Source organism: Manacus vitellinus, unplaced genomic scaffold (assembly GCF_001715985.3).
Source record: "Manacus vitellinus isolate BGI_N305 unplaced genomic scaffold, ASM171598v3 scaffold_5_pilon, whole genome shotgun sequence".
NCBI lineage: Eukaryota > Metazoa > Chordata > Aves > Passeriformes > Pipridae > Manacus > Manacus vitellinus.
This window is the reverse complement of record NW_021940682.1, coordinates 20,096,493-20,114,859: the sequence shown is the minus strand read 5'-3', so window position 1 is coordinate 20,114,859 and position 18,367 is coordinate 20,096,493. Positions and strand designations below refer to the sequence as shown.

Genomic DNA, 18,367 nt, shown 5'->3' with positions numbered 1-18,367 from the left:
CCAGCCTGCTCAGCCTCTTTGCTATTGTGCTCATCTGTTTAGTGCTTTCTTGTCACTGAGGTAGTGAGTTGGTTTTGTCAATAGGTGTAGAGAATTTAGATAAAACAGTGTTGATCTCTGACTGTAGATTCCTCACACTATAATACTACCATTAATCCTACAGCAAAAACTAAGACCAGGAAAAAAAAATGAAATCACGTATATTTCCTGTGAATAAGTTTTCAAAAGAGACTGAAAGTCAAACAATTGAAATCCTTATTAAAAAAAAATAAAATAAAAGAGGAATTGAAACAAAAAGTTCCAAAAATTTATAAATATTTTGAAGTGGAACGTGATAAAGAGCTATCTGTAATAATATTTTTTTATGTCTTTGCCAGAAAAAATCAAAACGGAGAGAAATACTGCTGTTGTCCAAACCACAAAATTTCTGATCAAATATCTTTCTAATATGATTCATGTATCAGAATGAAGCTTAACTTGTCTTCCTGAAATGCCACACACATAACAAGACAATTCAAAGCTTATTAAATGTCACTGAATTTGAGTGGTTTGAAAAACAAACATGAATTACAGTTCACAAACAGCAGCATGCTGGTAGCTAATAGTGTTGCTAGGAATTGAGGACCCTGAACAAAACAGGCTGCTTTATTCCCAGGGTGTCACCTTGAGTCTTGGAGCAAGGCAGGGCAGCTTTGGGTTGATGTCCCATGTCCTTGCGTTGTGGTCTGCAGGGCCACCAACTGCTGCAACTTTCTAGCTGCAGAATAAAAGGTGTCCCATACAAAGACTGTCCACAGGGAGCCAGGCATGGCTGCTTGCAATTGCAGACAACACAAAGAAGACAGTAAACTACTGAAGATTAGTAGCAATCCATTCAATTTAAATGGTGCTTGGCAATTGTGGAGAACTCTGACTGCCAGTTCTGATATTTTTCAGTGCTGTAACAGGATCTCAGAGGGGATCCTCATGTATATCAACTTCCACAGATGCTATAGTAATGAACTCCTAATGTTCAGAGCACTCATGACACAGCTATTGAATGAACCCCATTCATTGCACAGAAAGGAAACCTGAGGCTTCACTCAGCCAGATGTGAAGATATGTGAAATCTAATCAAGCAAGTACAGCTCATTCCTACTAATGGTAGTCATTTCAGTGATGGTTCCAGCTGGTTTTTCCCAGCCTCTTTCTTGGTTTCCAATGATTTTTTTCATGATGCAGCAGTCTCATTTTTCAAATGAACTTCCCAGATGTCCTTTCTGGGCACAAACTGGGAACCCAGGGATACTCTTCCCTTGCATTGCAGCATCAGTGCCTGGCAAACCCAGAGCCTCTGCCATACTGAAATGACTGCCTTGTAGTCCAGCTGTCTTCCATGTCTAGTGTCACTGTTGTTTATTATTGTCACTGGGCACTAAGTGTGCACCACTCTTCAGTTAAATACAGGAAAGCCCATGTCCATGTTGGGAAAAGCTCCCACAGACTGTGGTGAGTGCAGCAGACACGGCTTTGAGTGCTACCCTAGGGACCTCTGTGTAGCCTGCACTTTCAGGACTGCTGCTTGCATTCATTACCATTACACAGAGGTTTCTGCTGCCTGTTTCTCTAACAGGTGCTAACCTTTGGGAGGCTGCAAATGATTTCCCAAAGGTGCTGAGCCCCAGGTACATTTAGATCCTCAACTGACTTAATGTCCAACTGCAGCAAGTACTCTTCCCAAGCAGGGTAACAAAATATTTATATCACATTTTTCCCAGAATTTGTCTTGCAGAAATGTCCCTTCTATGTCATAGTCATAAAGGACATTTGTAGCTGTTATTTAGAGAAGTGATGTTGGAAAGGAATTGATCTTAAGCAGCCCTGTTACCCATTCTAGCAGCAGCAAGGGGAACTAACCAGCACGTGGGAGCATGTTCACAGAGGCACTTAAACCAGGCCATACCTAATTTAAGTTAAACCCTCTTGTTATAACAGAATTTAAGTACCTCCTGGGATAGCAATACTTCTCTCAGGTCAGGATTCATATAAACGGTACCTCCGGGCCTCCAGTACCTCCATATCTAATTCTCTTGATACAAATAGAAGTCCAGCACCTTTATTTAAGCATGTACAAAAATCTGTTCCATTCAGAGAAGAAAATGTATAGACCACTTGAATATTTATCCCCTTTTAACAAAAAGGGGACTTTATAAGTGTTTGGGTTGTTGAGATGGTGGTTAAGTGTAATTGTCTCTGCAACTGTAACTGAAAACAGTGTCACTTCTGAAAAATAGACAATAATTGTATTCTCTTTCATGGTACTTTTCTCCACAGGGTATTTGGAGCAGCTATCTTTCTGACATCTACACTGAACATGATCATCCCTTCTGCAGCAAGAGTGCATTATGGCTGTGTGATGTTTGTAAGGATTCTTCAAGGTCTGGTGGAGGTAGGAGCACTCACCATTTTGGTCCTTTCAAACATAGTTTGTTTTTTGAGATTTAGTTCTAAAACATTGTAAGATCTTTTTGATCAAGCTTTCTGATTGACCTACAGTTTAACTTGTTACTTATTTTTAGATGATAACTCTTTAATCATGCTGATTCATATTTTTAAGTTTACTTACAAGTAAAGAAAAAATTATATTTCTGGTGCAGCAGTTTGAGCTATTTTAGTTTACTTGTGCCATCCACTGCATATACTAAACAGCATTTTTACCTCAGAATGTATGTATTACTACTGAAGTAAAAAGTAATCAGGATCGGTTTGACATCTTCATACCCAAACAATTGAGCTCTTCCAAACTTAACTAACCCTTCCTACATCATTCCATGATGACAAACGCTAGACAGTATGGATAGTATGAGCAACTACAATACCCTCAGGTACATGGTGTAACTCTTGGGAATGGTCCTGTGCAGGGGCCAGGAGTTGGACTTGATGATCCTTGTGGGTCCCTTCCAACTCAGCATATTCTGTGATTCTGTAATACTTTAAGTGGAATGCAGTGAAAGCAAATCATATGATGTGTGAAATGTCTGCCAGGGCGTCACCTACCCAGCCTGCCATGGGATGTGGAGTAAATGGGCTCCGCCGCTGGAGAGGAGCAGGTTGGCTACCACATCATTCTGTGGTAAGTTGATAGTTTATGTGATTTAAGTAAGTACATATTCCTACTGGATTTATTTTATTAATTTCATTATTTGAAAGAGAAATACGAACCCTCTGCCCTTTGCTACAATCAACTTGTACTCTAAGCTCAGGAACCTGAGAGTCCTTTTTGTTTAATATGTCACCATTTTATCATTTGAAGCCAACACTCATAATGGCTCTCATAGTAAACTAAAATGGGTCTAAAGGTGTCACATGAAAGAAATTACACTGTATTTTTTTATCTGCTCCATCCTTAGTGATTCCATTTATTATACATACTGAATGGATGCTCTGAAACAAACACATACTCAGAAATTATCTTAAAAGGGCTTTAGGCTGGCTTCTCAATATACTGCAGTGGAGATGATGTAACTTCTCACCAGTAGCCGTTCTGCTTCATTCTGAGTTATGATCAAACACGTACTTTGGCCTTTTCTCTGAGTCCCTTTCCAATGCTGACAGCTGAAGATGAATGTCTGTAGGAGAAAATGTTCAATAGAAAATGTAAAAATCATAGAAAAAATTCTGTCCATCAGCAGTGGAGTTGTAAGGCTAGGGAAAATATAGCACTAAAATATGAGATAAGGGATAAAAGGAGGAGTGAAGCAAGAGGGAAAATCCCATGTTTGCATATCATGGGAATTTTATTTTTATTACAGATTACTTCAGGATTTAGTGATTATTTAAGTGTTTCCATTTTCTGCAGAAGAACAGATCAAAAGAAAAGTCTCTCCACACTCAGTGCTCTCTCCTTGAAACCCTAGCACTGGATATAGAAAGATCACAGAATCGTAGAATCATAGAATCAGCTGGGTTGGAAGGGACCTCCAAGAGCAGGACCCAGCACTTGGCCCTGTTGAACCTCATTCTGTTGGATCAGCCCAACTCTCCAACCTATCCAGGTCCCCCTGCAAAGCCCTCCTGCCTTCCAGCTGATTGACACTCCCCCCCAGCTTAGTGTCATCAGCAAATTTGCTGATAGACTCAATCCCCTCATCTAAATCATCAGTAAAGATATTAAACAGAACTGGGCCCAACACTGATCCCTGGGGGACGCCACTAGTGACTGGCCGCCAACTGGATGCAACACCGTTCACCACCACTCCTTCAGCTCAACACCAGTTTTAGTGGCTACAGATCACTGAGTCTTGCACTTGTAAGATGCACAGGAACAACAGAAAAATTAGGAAAACCCATATTAACCAGGTTCCTGGTTTCTCTATTACATTGTGGCCTAGGACTTTTCTATTGCTGTAGGAAAAATGAATTACATGGAGATGAGGAGAAGGATCACTGTGAACCATTGCAGAGGAATATTTGCTAATGAGTAGATTATTAACAAGTGTTTATTAGTGAAGTATGTAATACTCTCAAAATCACAAGTATCTCATTTCCTAGAATAATTCAAAGCAACACTCTTCACATGTGAAGCCACTGGCACTGTCTTGCACTGAAACCTGCTGTCCAGATTGCACTTAAATACTCATCTCTTTCTACAAGTCACTTGGAAATATATTTCACCACTACTATATATTTCACAATCAAAAGCCTTGGCACAGACCATGTTTTTATCCTTACTTTTCCCATCAATATTTGCCTATTTATTCCAACTGTTTGTTTATGCCACTGATATGAACTAAACATGGCTACACAGACACAGGTTTGGTTTGAACACTCTCCCCACCGCTAGCTCTTGTGTGGTCATGAATCTAGAGCCATGACAAGAGCCTCCCCGAATATCTGCAATCATCAGGATTCCTTGGCACCAAGGAAGACTTCCAAAACTTGGGTCATTAGCTTCACCGAAACTCACCTCAAATACCATGGGGTTAGGTGAGATTTCCCACTCGAGTGCATACACACAGCTTATGCCTCTGTGATGGTTTGTCATCAGTCTTGGATTTGCAGATCCTATTTACCTACAGGGCACAACCCTTCTAACTGCAAAATGAGACTGGTGATCTCACACCAGCAAGGGTCAGTCCTTCCCACCACCCCAAGCAAAATTTTGGAGCTTCCATCCAATTTTTCACGTTCATAAAAAGTCAGCCAAATATGTCCCTCTGGTTCTTCCCCCACGAACACCTGTCTTGACCATCTGTTCTGAAAGCTGGGCACACCTATCATGACTGATACGTTTTACTAATCCATTTTCTCCTCAGGGTCTTATGCAGGGGCGGTGGTCGCCATGCCACTGGCAGGTGTGCTGGTACAGTATATAGGATGGTCATCTGTCTTCTACATTTATGGTGAGTTGCTTAACACGAAGGACCTCTGCCACTAGACTGGTACTGCCAGCTATTCCCTTAAACCTGTCTAACAGGTATGGATCAAAGTTGTTTTGATGAATGAAGAGGTTGCAAATGGGTATTCCAATTTATTCTCTAGTTATTGCAGATTCTGAGAGCTTTCATTTTGTAATCATCTGTTACAAAAGATTGTAAAATTGTCATGACCAGCCTACAGCCCATGGCTACCCAGTTGCAAAGGTTCCTCTGCAGCACAAACACTTGTGTGGTATCTGCCCCAGATGCACACTAACAGTGAACACCACAGCATATGCTGCCGAGGGGGAACCCAATACCTCTGAAAACTTCTGCCCCGACAAATCTTCCCCATGCTACCCATCTTCAGTAAAGCAATGCCACCCCTACAAAGTGGTCCCACTACACATGCATGGCCTTGTTGCTGATCTGTTGTGCCTCATTCTTCCCCCCTCCACTATGTGGAAGAACTGGCTCCAACCTAGCCTTGCATATCAGCGACCCAGTTAAGACAGGTTTTCTCTGGAGATACAGGACACACCACAAGATTTGCCAACACCATCTGATTGTGAAATCCCTTTATGCAGATTTTGATCGTGTTATGGCCTGTCTGCTTTTTTCCTTTCCCAGGTTCTACACAGAGCTTTCCTTCTGCCTTTTCTCTGCCCCATGCATAACATGTAATACAAGCAACAAAATGCTAAAATACTTTACCAGCAGGCATACAATATACATAGAGTTAGTTACAGTACTTTGTTACTTCCCTGGGCATAATTTCTGTGCAGGTTTGGTTTAACTGGCACTTGAAACAAACTTCAAGACTTGCAGATACTGAAGTGTAGCTTTATTGGCTTTTAAAATCAAGCTTTGCTATTCTGACCTCTGCAGGAATGTTTGGGGTTGTTTGGTATATGTTCTGGTTGCTTCATGCCTATGAGAGTCCTGCTGCGCATCCAACAATAACCAATGAAGAAAGAATATATATAGAAACAAGTATAGGAGAAGGAGCTAGCCTGGCTAATGCAAGTGTAAGTAAAAAAAAGGCCTTTCTTGTTATAATTTGTGAGCACTTTGCACAAGATGAGCGTAAGATTGGATGGATACTGTTAGCTGCATAAGAGTGGCAGAACTAGTTTCTGTTGATGTTTAGGGGTTTTTCCTTTTATGAAAATTACAGGATCAGGTTCATGCAGCTGGAGAGGATGAGTACAGCAACAGGAAAACACATAATGCTGTTTCAGCCCATGGCTTATAGAGTTTCCCAGATCTAGGGAGGGAAGGGATGGGGTGCAAGGGAGAACAACACATTCTGGTCTCCTGCTCTTGAGTAACTGTCATGCTTGTTCTAAAAAACATTAATTTATTTAACTAAATAAGAAACCTGGCTGCAGATGTTAATTTATCCATCTGCCTTTTGATCTCCTATTAAGGATGATTGCAAATCTGAAAGTTTATGGACAGGTTTTCTGCCCTGCTCACTCTCACAGCAGCTCAGGTCCTTCCTTAAGGCTCTTTATCCTCTCTCTGAGAAGATCCTGGAAACTTTGAGCTACAATATATTTTGCCATCGAACTTCTCTCCATTCCCTTAGGTAACTTATTTTTGCTAGTAGTAAAAACCAAAGATGTTTCTTGTTAAACTGCTCCTTCTTGGCTTTTAGTCTTGAACATTTTGGAATAAAGTAACTCCAAGCTTTTTCCTCTACATATTTTGGGTAATAGCCTTGCTGACAGTGTAAAATACAAGGCTCTGCTTTTGAGCATGCTCCTGAGATTTGGCTGAAGTCAATGAGGTCTTGGCTGGAAACACACATCCTTTTTCCAGATCATGGATTTTCTTTGCTGTATGGTGGTTTTAAAGCAAAGGACAGTAGTACCACTTTCATGTGTTTGCACACAACTGCAGGCATACTGCTGCCTGTAAAACACAGATAACTTTTTTTTTTAAAGAAAGGAGAATGTCAATGCATGTTGCCATAGCTACATATTTCACCTTCTGATTTGAATTCTATTACAAATGAATAGGTCTCTGAAGTGCATTTTATTCCTCATGTATGGAGTACTGGAGCATAAATAGAAATTGAAAATGCCAAAAGCAAGTTACAGAAATTAAATTCTCTACCACAGGCTTTTTTTTCTTAACTAAATTAATTAATTTGAAGCAGGTAGCTGCTTGCTGCTGTGCTACTTATGTCTCTTAGCTTGGATAATGCTTTTTTCACACTCCTTTCAGAAGAAAGTGTCAAACTGCATCATGCCAAAAGGTGGGGAATGACACAAGATTTTCTCTAGTTTTCTTTGCTTCTGTTACTGATCCTGTTATACCAATAGCAGGACTCCAGAAGACCTCGTGTAATTTCGGTAAGCAGGGCAATATTAGTGCAGTATTTGTCTTAAAAATCTTAACTATTCTAAGAAAATGTCTCTACCTGATTTTTGCCATTAATTCAAGAGGTATATTTCACTTGCATTCTTAGTGATCTGCAATGTAAGTTGCATGCAATGTTCTGGATAGGCTTGATAATAAAAAACACTGGTCCTTTATTCTGCCTCTGTCTACTCAATTTTTGTGGCTTTTTTCCCTAGAAATTTAGTACTCCCTGGAAGAGATTTTTCACTTCAATGCCAGTTTACGCAATCATTGTGGCAAACTTCTGCAGAAGCTGGACCTTCTATTTGCTCCTTATAAGCCAACCTGCTTACTTTGAAGAAGTCTTTGGATTTGCAATAAGCAAGGTAAATGTCTGGGATGAAGCGGTGACCTTCAGACCTCACCCTAGGAGATGCACCAGGGGAGGCTCAAATTGAAAGTCAGGAAGAATTCTTCACTGAAAGAGTGGTTAAGCATTGGAATGAGCTGCCCACACCCTGGAAGTGTTCAAGAAATGAATGGACGTGGCACTTAAAATATAGAGCTATGGTTTAGTTGGCATGGTGATGTTTGGTCAAAAGCTGGACTCAATTATCTTGGGGGTCTTTTCCAACCATAATGTTTCTATGATTCTATGCAGAGTATTTGAGGAGAAATCAGATAATTCCAGTAGATTATTCCCAGAATGTTTTGCCACCACCATTTCATTAAAATCAGTATTGTTACAGTCCCTCTTCAGAGCATGAATGAGGAATTCAGAATAATTGTTTCAGAAAAGTTTTCCCTTTCAAAAAACCATTCCTTTAACAAACCTACTTGCTATGTGGTAATTATTTTCAAGCAACTCTATGGCTGATAATGATAACAAAGTTAATCATTATTTATGTGTTCTGGGAGCACAGTGTGTCCAAGTTACAACATGGTAGCGATGACACTCTGAATGGCCAAGTACAACATACAGATGAAGATCATGGATATAAGAAAAATTAGATTTGTTTATTCTGAGCTGCTTTTCATTAATGCTGGAGTTGCACCCCTCTGTACCTCACTAACTTAAAACCAACATAAAACTGACTGACTGCCAATGCAATGAGGTTGTGCATTCTAGAAAGTAAACTCAAACTTATCACTAAATTACTTCTTCAAGGAAGATGTCATGCTGATCACTAAAATTTAGTAGCCCGAGGGATGTACTGAGTCTGATCCTGTTTGACATCTTCATTAATGATCTGGATGATGGGGCAGAGTGTACCCTCAGCAAGTCTGCAAATGACATAAAACTAGGAGGAGCGTCTGATAGGTTATACAAGGTTGTGCTGCCATACAGAGGAACCTTGGCAGACCGGGGAAATGGGCTGACAGGAACCTCATGAAGTATAAGGGAAAGTGCAAAATCCTGCACCTGGGGAGAAACAGTTCCATGCTGGGATCTGCCCAGCTGGAAAAGCTTAGCAGAAAAGGACCTGGGAGTCCTGCTGGACACCAAATTAGATATGAACCAGCAGTGTCCCCTTGCAGTAAAGACTAATGCTATCCTGAGCTGCATTATGGAAAGGTCAGCCGGAAAAGGGAGGTGATCTTTACCCTCTACACAGCACTGGTGAGGCCACACCTGAAGTACTGTGTCTGGTTCTGAGCTCCCCAGTACAAGGGAGACATGGACATATGGAGAAAATTCAATGAAGAGCCATGAAGATGATTAAAGAATGGGAACATTTCTCCTATGAAGAAAGGCTGAGAGAGCTGGGACTATTTAACCCGGAGAAGAAAAGGCTCAGCAGGATTCTCATCAATATGTGAAAATTTCTGAAGGGACAGTGTAAAGAAGATGAAACCAGGCTCTTTCAGTAGTACCTAGTCACAGGTCAAGAGGCAATGGGCCCAAATTGAAACATGGGAGTTTCCCTCTGAACATCAGGAAACACTTTCACACTATGAGGGTGACAACACTGGCACGGGTTGCCCAGAGAAGTTGTGGAATCTCCATCCTTGGAGACATTCAGAAGCTGTCTGGACGCATTCCTAGGCAACCTTCTCTGGGTGATCCTACTTGAACAGAGGGATTGAAGATGATGACCTCCTGAGGCTCCTTCCAACCTCAACCACTCTGTGATTCTGGGATGCTATAGAAATCTAAAGAAGATGAATATCAGTTTGTAGGTTGTAATCCCACAAGAATAAAAATGCATGCATATCTTTACACATATGCTTATTTAATAATTTGTAAAATTATTAAATTATTACCAGGTTTTATGCTGCACCGTCTTCAGTCCATATACAATGTGCAGGCGTTTCCTTCCTTTACATAGTGGCAGGTGGTGGGGATAGACTGTTTATTCAGAAAGGAGCTCCTTGAGAACCTGAATAACAAAAATATATAAAAGCATTTGAAAACCAAGATAGAGTACTCCAATATCAGGACACATAAGACAGGACTTTGTGATGTCTACAGATAAATTAGAGCAGTTTTCTTGTGCTTCTTTGTTGGTTATTAGAGAGAGGAAAAACTCCATCAGAGCATAAGCATCAGAATTTTTAGTTAGAGTTCTCTTTTTAATCTTTATTATAGCTTGTGTCTCTTCCCCCTGCCTCTTGAATTTGTACAAATATGCACAAATATGCAGCACTCTTTCTACTGTCAGAAAATAAATAGGAACAGAGAAAAACCCTACCTGCCCTTCTCTCCTTCAGGGAGGGATGGAGGGAGAAAGGCAGGAAGGGGGGAAGGAAGGAAAACCACCAGGTTAGTCCCCAAAAAATTAAGGAAGGTGCCCAGGCTCTTTCCACTTCCCTGGTGCCTTAGGCACTGGTCAACCATGCTGTGGCTCATATACTGACATTACTGAGAAGGTCTGGGATGAAAGCTTCTATTAAGTGGACAAAAGTTTGCTGGAGTCTCTCAAGCTCCTAGAAATCCCTAAAGATGAGATAAAGGCAGCTTAAGGTCACTCAGGTCTTAGCTGCAGTTCCTGTTGGACCTGTCTGCAAACCTCCCACACAAGAATCTAGGATAAAAAAGTGTCTAATGGTAATAAGGTGGAAAGAGATGAAGGAAAGTTATGGTTCCTGATTTCTTCCTCCTAAGTCTTGAAGGAGGATGTGAGCAGTAAGCAGTCATTTGTCTAATTGCAGGTTGGCCTTTTGTCAGCTGTTCCTCATATGGTCATGACAATCATTGTACCCATCGGAGGGCAGCTAGCTGACTTCCTACGGAGCAGGAAGATCTTAACCACCACCACTGTAAGGAAGGTCATGAACTGTGGAGGTACTATTGGACTCTGAAAACATGATATTTCAATTGTATGTTACAAATATAATAGTTAATTCATGTTTAATTTTAATGAAACGATTTATTCAAGATTGCGTTTACAGCTGATTAATCTGAAACATTAAATGGAGAGCTGGTGTCTCATGGCATAAATCCTTATTCATATGAACATGCTTTTAAAAATGGAGGAGGCAAAAAGTCTGGTTAATAATTGAAAGGGCAATAGAGTAGTATGGTCAAATAGGCCTCATACTGCAAACTCATACAGACAAAGTTAATCCTGTACCATGGTGCTGGAGAGACCCTTTCTCAGTGGATACAGTCTTGTAATAAGTGGTGATGTTCCCATTTGATACTTCCAGCAGAACTCACTGGCAAGTTTAAGCTGGAAACTTTGGGACAAAAAAAAGTTGAAGGATGGACTGGCTCATTTTTACTCAGCACAAAGTAATTTGTTTCCAGTTCAGTCACTGAACTGCAAAATCAGTGGCATCTACCTGTAAGGTAGACATACTAAGTTAGAGAAAAGATTTCAAGCCAGATAGCCTGTGGTGCAGTTAGTTGTCCACTGCCAATTGCTGGTTTACATTATTTATGGATGGTAGGGGCTGCTAGAAACAGAGATGCCTGCAATTAGAGATACCATGCAACTTGCTATGCATCTTCACAGAAGATGCTCAAATTCATTGTATTTTCAGGGCATATTAGTAGTGTCATTAAAAAAACAAACCAGAAGGGTTGTACTGTTACATATTAGAAAATGTGAATTCACAGTAAAGACTGGAAGTGTCCTGTGATGCCCAGGGATGTCCTATGGTGTTGGTAGCACACTTGTATGTAAAACACTCTTTTGTTCCATTTACCAAGAGCATCTTGCATCACTACAACCCTGAGAAAATGAAGGCAAGTGTTTTTCTCCTTTGCCTATGATGGTTTTGTGTTTGTGAATTTTCTGCCCTTTGCACAGTCATTTTCTCATTGTTTTCCTGTACTGTTCAGTGAATTAACTTCACCAATTGTTTGGGTCGTTTACACAGCAATGAATGAGGAGTAAAAAAACCCAACATATTCTCAAACAATAAATATACAAATATTTCTGCAAATCCACAAATTTCCCAAGTATGTTTAAGAATAGCTATAAGATAGAAAAGAATTTTGTCTCATTTTAAGCTTCTAGTCTGGATAGTCCTTATTAGCATCTCCATGACCAATAGTAATTTAAATGTAATTCATTCTTATGTGTTTCATTTGAAGGCTTTGGGATGGAAGCAACCTTGCTTTTGGTGGTTGGTTACTCTCATACAAAAGGAGTGGCCATTTCCTTTCTTGTGTTAGCAGTAGGCTTCAGTGGCTTTGCCATTTCAGGTAAGAATTACTCTTATTCTTGGTTTTACTGTTCCTGATAAAAGTGATGTTATTATCCTCGCTGTTCTTACTGTCATAATTTCTATTATTATGTTTGCACTTATATGTGGCTACTTATGGGTTCTTCTCTATTTCTTCCCATATCTGAAATAATTTACTTCAGAATCTATAAAACATATTGCACACAGAACATGAAACTTTGAGAGAACCTGCTTTTTATTGATTCCGGTTTACATCAGCATTCTGCTATTTTCTAATATAATTTTACAGAGTCAGTTGCCATTTTCTTCTTGTTTAAACTGTATCCTAAAAGGAGAAAGAGAGAAAGAGAGAGAAGGAAAGAATTACTGTGCAATGAATAGCTGCACAAGGGCTATCAGTTGCAATTCTGCCCCAAGCCCTAGTGGCTGGTTTCTGCTTTCTAGGTCAGCCCTCTTTCTCTTGTGTCCTACAACCAGCCCTTCTCCAGAACAGCTGTTTCTAACACTTTCATGGGTCTCACCAATCTCAGGCTGTTTTGTAGCATCAAAAGTATCATCATTCCTAAAAAATCCAAAACCTTCTGTTGTGAAAATGGAAGGACAACATCTTCTAAGAAGACTGCCAGGAAGATGGATCTATTGAACCAAATTAATCAGAAAAATAACTACTGGTCTTCAGTTATTTCAGGATTATGGAGATGGGAAGTGGTTTTATAACTCAATTATGAGATCGTTGCATAGCAGGTCATTTCTCTTAATCAATTTTTATTGCAGGATTTACCCAGTAGTTCACTTCTTACTGTATTTAATACCATGCACTTGGAATTCACCATCATTTCTTGTGATCAACCTTACTTCATATGACTAATTTTCATTATCTAAGGCATGACAATTGTCTGAGTATTTACTATTTGTATTTTAGTATTTGTTTTTATTTCTTAATAAAATATGTACCCAGAAGACACACTAGTAAGGGTAATTATATTTTTCCTACTGGTTTATATTCTGCTTTTTTATCATGTTATTAAACTGCTACTTAAAATACCAAAAAGCATGTGTTAAAAACCACTACTACCTAAGTAAAAAAGGTAGAAGATATTTTACCAATATGAGGTATTGATTTCTTTATTAAAAATATTTTCTGGGAGTGCTGTTTCAGGATAAGATGTGAGGTACAAGCACTTAAAACTTTAAATTATATACAACATGATCTCCAGAGGTGGGGGAAAAAGGGAGCTTTGAGAAAGAATAGAGTTGCAATGTTTTCCACATTTGTCACCAAGAAAATACTATTCTTCTTTTTAATACATATAGTAGTAGGGTTCCTACCTTTTTCAGGCTCCTTCAGCCATCATGGCTGTAGAAAACCCTGTGGGCCTGGTAGAGCAACACTGCATAGCTGACCACTGTCTCACATGTTTTGTAGGATTCAATGTGAATCACTTGGACATAGCCCCACGTTATGCCAGCATTCTGATGGGCATCTCAAACGGCGTGGGGACACTGTCAGGAATGGTGTGCCCACTCATTGTTGGTGCAATGACAAAACACAAGGTAACATTGCTCCATGTTTTCTAGGAGAAGCATTGGGTAGTGCAACGAAAGTTAAGACTTTTCAAAGACTGCTGGGTATTCCATTTTATCATTGGTCTCTGTAGCTGTTTTCTGTTGTTGTTTGTCTTAAACATTCACTTTTATAGTACCATGGTGACCTGATTCTTAGGTATTATAAACTACTTATCTGTGTAGGGAGATACTATTTTATACCCCTGAGGCTGAGTCTCTGCAATATCTCCATACAACTGTGCAATGCTTATAGGGCTTGGGAAACTCCTCTACAATGCATCCCTGGTAGGGTTCCTAAGTAATCATTGATCTACAATAAGATTAACTTAGTTGTTAGAGAAATCCCTGTATTTCTAACTCCATGAATATTTCACATGCAAGAGAGAAACTTCAACGTGAGAAAAAAACCCAAAGAAACCCAAGTTTTATTATTTTAGCTGTTGTTATGGAAAGAAAAAAAGTTCTTCACAGTGATTGTTATAAATTGTTTTATCCACAACATCAGAAATCAAACAGTGATCACAATCTTTATTCAATATATGCTAATTCATGGTGTAATTCAGAGAGTAATATTTCTTTTTACTGGAAACTTAATGAGACCTGCACCATTCTTTCAGACCCGTGAAGAATGGCAGAACGTCTTTCTGATCGCAGCCCTGGTGCATTACAGTGGTGTGATATTCTATGCCATCTTTGCTTCTGGGGAGAAGCAGGAATGGGCTGACCCTGAAAACCTCAGTGAAGAGAAATGTGGTATAATTGATCAGGATGAACTAGCTGAAGAAACGGAGATGAACAATGAAACTTTTGTAAGTCCAAAGAAAATGTACGGTGCTACCAGTCAAAATAGTGAAGTACAGAGAAGGGAATGGAGGAAGCAAAAGCAAGTAACTCAAGACATGGAAGAACAGACTTCTTACCATTATGAAAATGGAAATTTTCAAGATTTGTCTTAATACTTGAAACTGTAAGATTTGTATAGCATCTACTCCCACGACTCCTTCTGCCTAGCTGCCCCAAATCATCAGGTATCCATGTTTATTCTCTTATTCAATTATGTAACATCTGACCACTTGGCCAGATTCAAGGGGTGATAGTTCCCTCCTAATAGTGTGGAAGAGGGCTCATGGCAATGCAACTGGGAGAATTGATACTAAATCCTCTCCCAGCCATTGTATGCCCTTGGAAGGGTTTCTGTGCCCATTAGCTGACCAGCCAGTAGGGCTCCTGCCTGATGCAAGCTGTAAGACTGACTGCAGGAGCAAGGAGTTCCCTCATCTTCTCATCTGAACAGAGAAAGGACAATTTATATCAGATGGATCCACGGTGATCTGTGTAATCACTGAGGCTCCAGTGGTGTGACAGTCTGCTGTGAGTGACCCTGCTTTGCCTTTTTAGGACTCCTCTAGATTGACATTTGAACTGCTTATTCCGTGTCAAAACACTAGCCCATGCTAAAAGATCAGAGTAGAGGGAAAAGCAGATTTATAACAGTCAGCTCTAATTAATTACTAATGGTCACTCAACAAGAGGGAGTGGAATATGTAGCAAAAGTGGCATAGTGTTGCTTCAATTGTTCGTACAAATTGATTGAAAATCTTCTTTATACACATAACCCACAGAGTCTGGATAAGGCAATAAAATGGATACTTGTAAAATTTCACCCTCTGCAAAGATTTTGTGCTGGCATGAAATAATTTTGAATACAAAATCATCGTTAGTGATGCAATATTATTACTCCTTATGAAAGGAAATCTTAGTCCTGTTTGGAGTAGGATTCTCACTCAATTCATTATTGTGAAGTAATTTAAATATATTTTTCTAGTATTATACTGATAGAGTTCCTGGTCTCAACACCAACAGTCCTCATTTAGGTGAATGAGCTTCCTTACAGGAGTAAAGTCTTTAGTTCTGGATCTGTAACTTTTCAATGCCTCAGTCTTGTTTTTGCTACAAATGAAGCACTGTACCATTTGAGAGTTATGAGGGTGCCTATGTCTAGAAGTAATTCTCTTTTGTCATTGGTATATGTTTGAGTGTATAAAGTGGCTTTAGCCTTTTTCTACCATTTTTAGAATCAACCAGTGGAGTATGCTGTGTCATCTCAAGCAGTTAGCTGCAGCTCAGACACTCATTGTAACATCAAAACTCTTTTCAGAATGGATAATTTCAGTAAGCTGTATTTTAATTTGTCTCTCATCATGACTGTTGCCTCATTAAACTCAAGTGAAAGCTATGATGTCTAGCCTATGCTGTGCTTTGTGACGTTTCAGCATTATTGTTCTCATGTACCATATATAGCCACTGTGATGCACACAAGTTTTTGAATATTTCTCATAAGCATTTTTTTTATTTTTTTGAAGTGCAATTGAATACCAGGAGTGAAATTATACTTGTACATTAATTTGAATCCACAGATTATTTATCTTCCCTACAAATGTAATTAAAAAGGGTGACTGGGAAGTTAGTTGATTCTCTGTTCTTGTCTCTTATTTCTTTTCTACTCAGCAAAATCCAATCTACAACTGTACATAAATAAGATGGAAAATGAATTGAATGAATGCACGCCAAATTTGACTAGAGTGAAGATTTTAGTTGGTATGAGCAGATAATTTAATGATAGGGGTATTGTTATGGTACAGCTCAATCCTACTTCGACAAAAATGCAGTTTATTAATGAGCCACTTCAAAAAAATCTGTTAACTTTATTCTGTTAAGACAGAAAAGAATATTTTTTTTCCAAAATTCTAAACTTTAGTTTAGACTAGAGTTGCTTATTTCACTACTGATATTCAGAGTAGGTATAAGAAAATATCTTATTTCTTGCAGCTTACAGTCAACATTTGGGGGTTTCATTGGCAGGAACTTGAGTTCAAGTCTATCACACAGTAGCTGGTCCAGCTACTGTCAAGGTATTTTGCAATGCCTACCACAATTTACAAAGGAAAGAGGGCCATCGTGTTACATATGTACAGAGCAAATAAATTCTTTCTCCCTCCCCAATGATGTAACATGCATATAGTTACTACAGGAACTCTTAATAGAGTAAACCATATTATGAAGGGATTTAATATAATAATCAGTGTAAGTATAATCTGACAGAGAGGAAAGAGAAGACAAGACAACATACCATTCTAGAAACAGTAACATTTTCTCAGAAGCAGCATCATTTTCCCAGTAATGATAAAGGGTAACTTTCCTGTCTTGTTAAGAGGAACACAAAGGGAGTGAACGTTGTTGTTATGACAAAGAACTACAAACATCCCAAAATTTTGGGAAATGGCCAACTGGCCCATGAGAGCTCAGTTGCCTCTCTGGTGAATGTAGCTCCTATTTCTTAGTGTTACAGATGCACCACAGCTGTCACAAGTGACAGTGAGCAGCTCAGTTTAGCAGGATCATTTTGTATCCAGACTGCACTGATTTAGTGCAGTGGAAGTTTGACTTCAGAGGACATCTGAGCATTATTTAGTACCCTGAAAAAAATGGTTTAAAAACCTTTGGACAAGCTTTTGCATTTAAAAAATCCCCGACTTTCTTTCTTTCTTTTCCAAATTTAGCTTCTTCCAGAGACCTAGTATCAGCTCTGACCAGTTGAAGTTATATGCATGGCACAGTGCTTTTCCTGGCACTCACATTCAGATGTTTGGGCTGCCTTTCTCACTTTCCTTTTCATCTGTTTAAATATTTCAGGTACATTGCATGAAGCATAAACAGCAGCACTGGTTGGAAACTAGTTTTCTTTCCTGGAAATCTCTGTTAGTTAATCAACTCTTTGATTTACACAGTGGCTTCCACAGTCATGTATGACCAGGAATACAGACAACTTATTGAGAACAAACTGACTCTGTAACTCCAGTTTTGCTGGATGTCTCTATGTACAACCTGCTCCAATAGCATTTTATTGTGGAATCTAAGGAAGTGCAGTCACTGAGGGTGTTTCTCCTAAAACTGACTTCTTAAAATATGTTTCAGCTTGGCACATTTAAAGAATCAGGAAAACAGCTGGCATATCCCAGCCTTGACTCCCCAAAAAGTCATGTCTCTAATGCCAGTGGATGTGACTAACTCAAAAGATATTTTCTAAGGAAAAATAGTAGCTTGATTAAACTTCATTCATCACATTTTTTGCATATTTTTTGTCCCCACATCCAAAATAAGTTCTTATTTTCAGCTATGACAGTGCTCATACAACTCAGAGTTGGATTTGAAAATGGTTTTGATTGCAAAAGGGAGCAAAACTTAGTTTATACTGGAATAGAGATCTTAAGCAAGCCAGAGGAAGAGTCAGCTCTCCATAGCATGAAATAGTAAGATAGACCACAGAATACGAATTCAAGTTTAAGGATAGAAGAAGCAGGACAGGAATGTATTGTTCAGTGTTGTTATCTTTCTTAACAAAGAAAGCTGTAGCTTTTATT

At 39.2% G+C, this 18,367-nt stretch overlaps 1 protein-coding gene across 1 annotated transcript in view; it reads left to right on the top strand.

Annotated features, from left to right (window-relative positions):
* The window catches only part of SLC17A8 (solute carrier family 17 member 8), a 29,973-nt gene extending 15,010 nt beyond the window's left edge, over positions 1–14,963 (top strand). The window contains exons 4-12 of the mRNA XM_018080241.2: positions 2,314–2,428; positions 3,025–3,112; positions 5,295–5,381; positions 6,285–6,424; positions 7,982–8,131; positions 10,899–11,031; positions 12,289–12,399; positions 13,807–13,934; positions 14,564–14,963. Of these exons, the coding sequence (XP_017935730.1) occupies positions 2,314–2,428; positions 3,025–3,112; positions 5,295–5,381; positions 6,285–6,424; positions 7,982–8,131; positions 10,899–11,031; positions 12,289–12,399; positions 13,807–13,934; positions 14,564–14,902 (1,291 nt within the window). The 3' untranslated portion in view covers positions 14,903–14,963. The remainder of the gene's footprint in view (positions 1–2,313; positions 2,429–3,024; positions 3,113–5,294; positions 5,382–6,284; positions 6,425–7,981; positions 8,132–10,898; positions 11,032–12,288; positions 12,400–13,806; positions 13,935–14,563) is intronic.
* Positions 14,964–18,367: the final 3,404 nt, after the last annotated feature.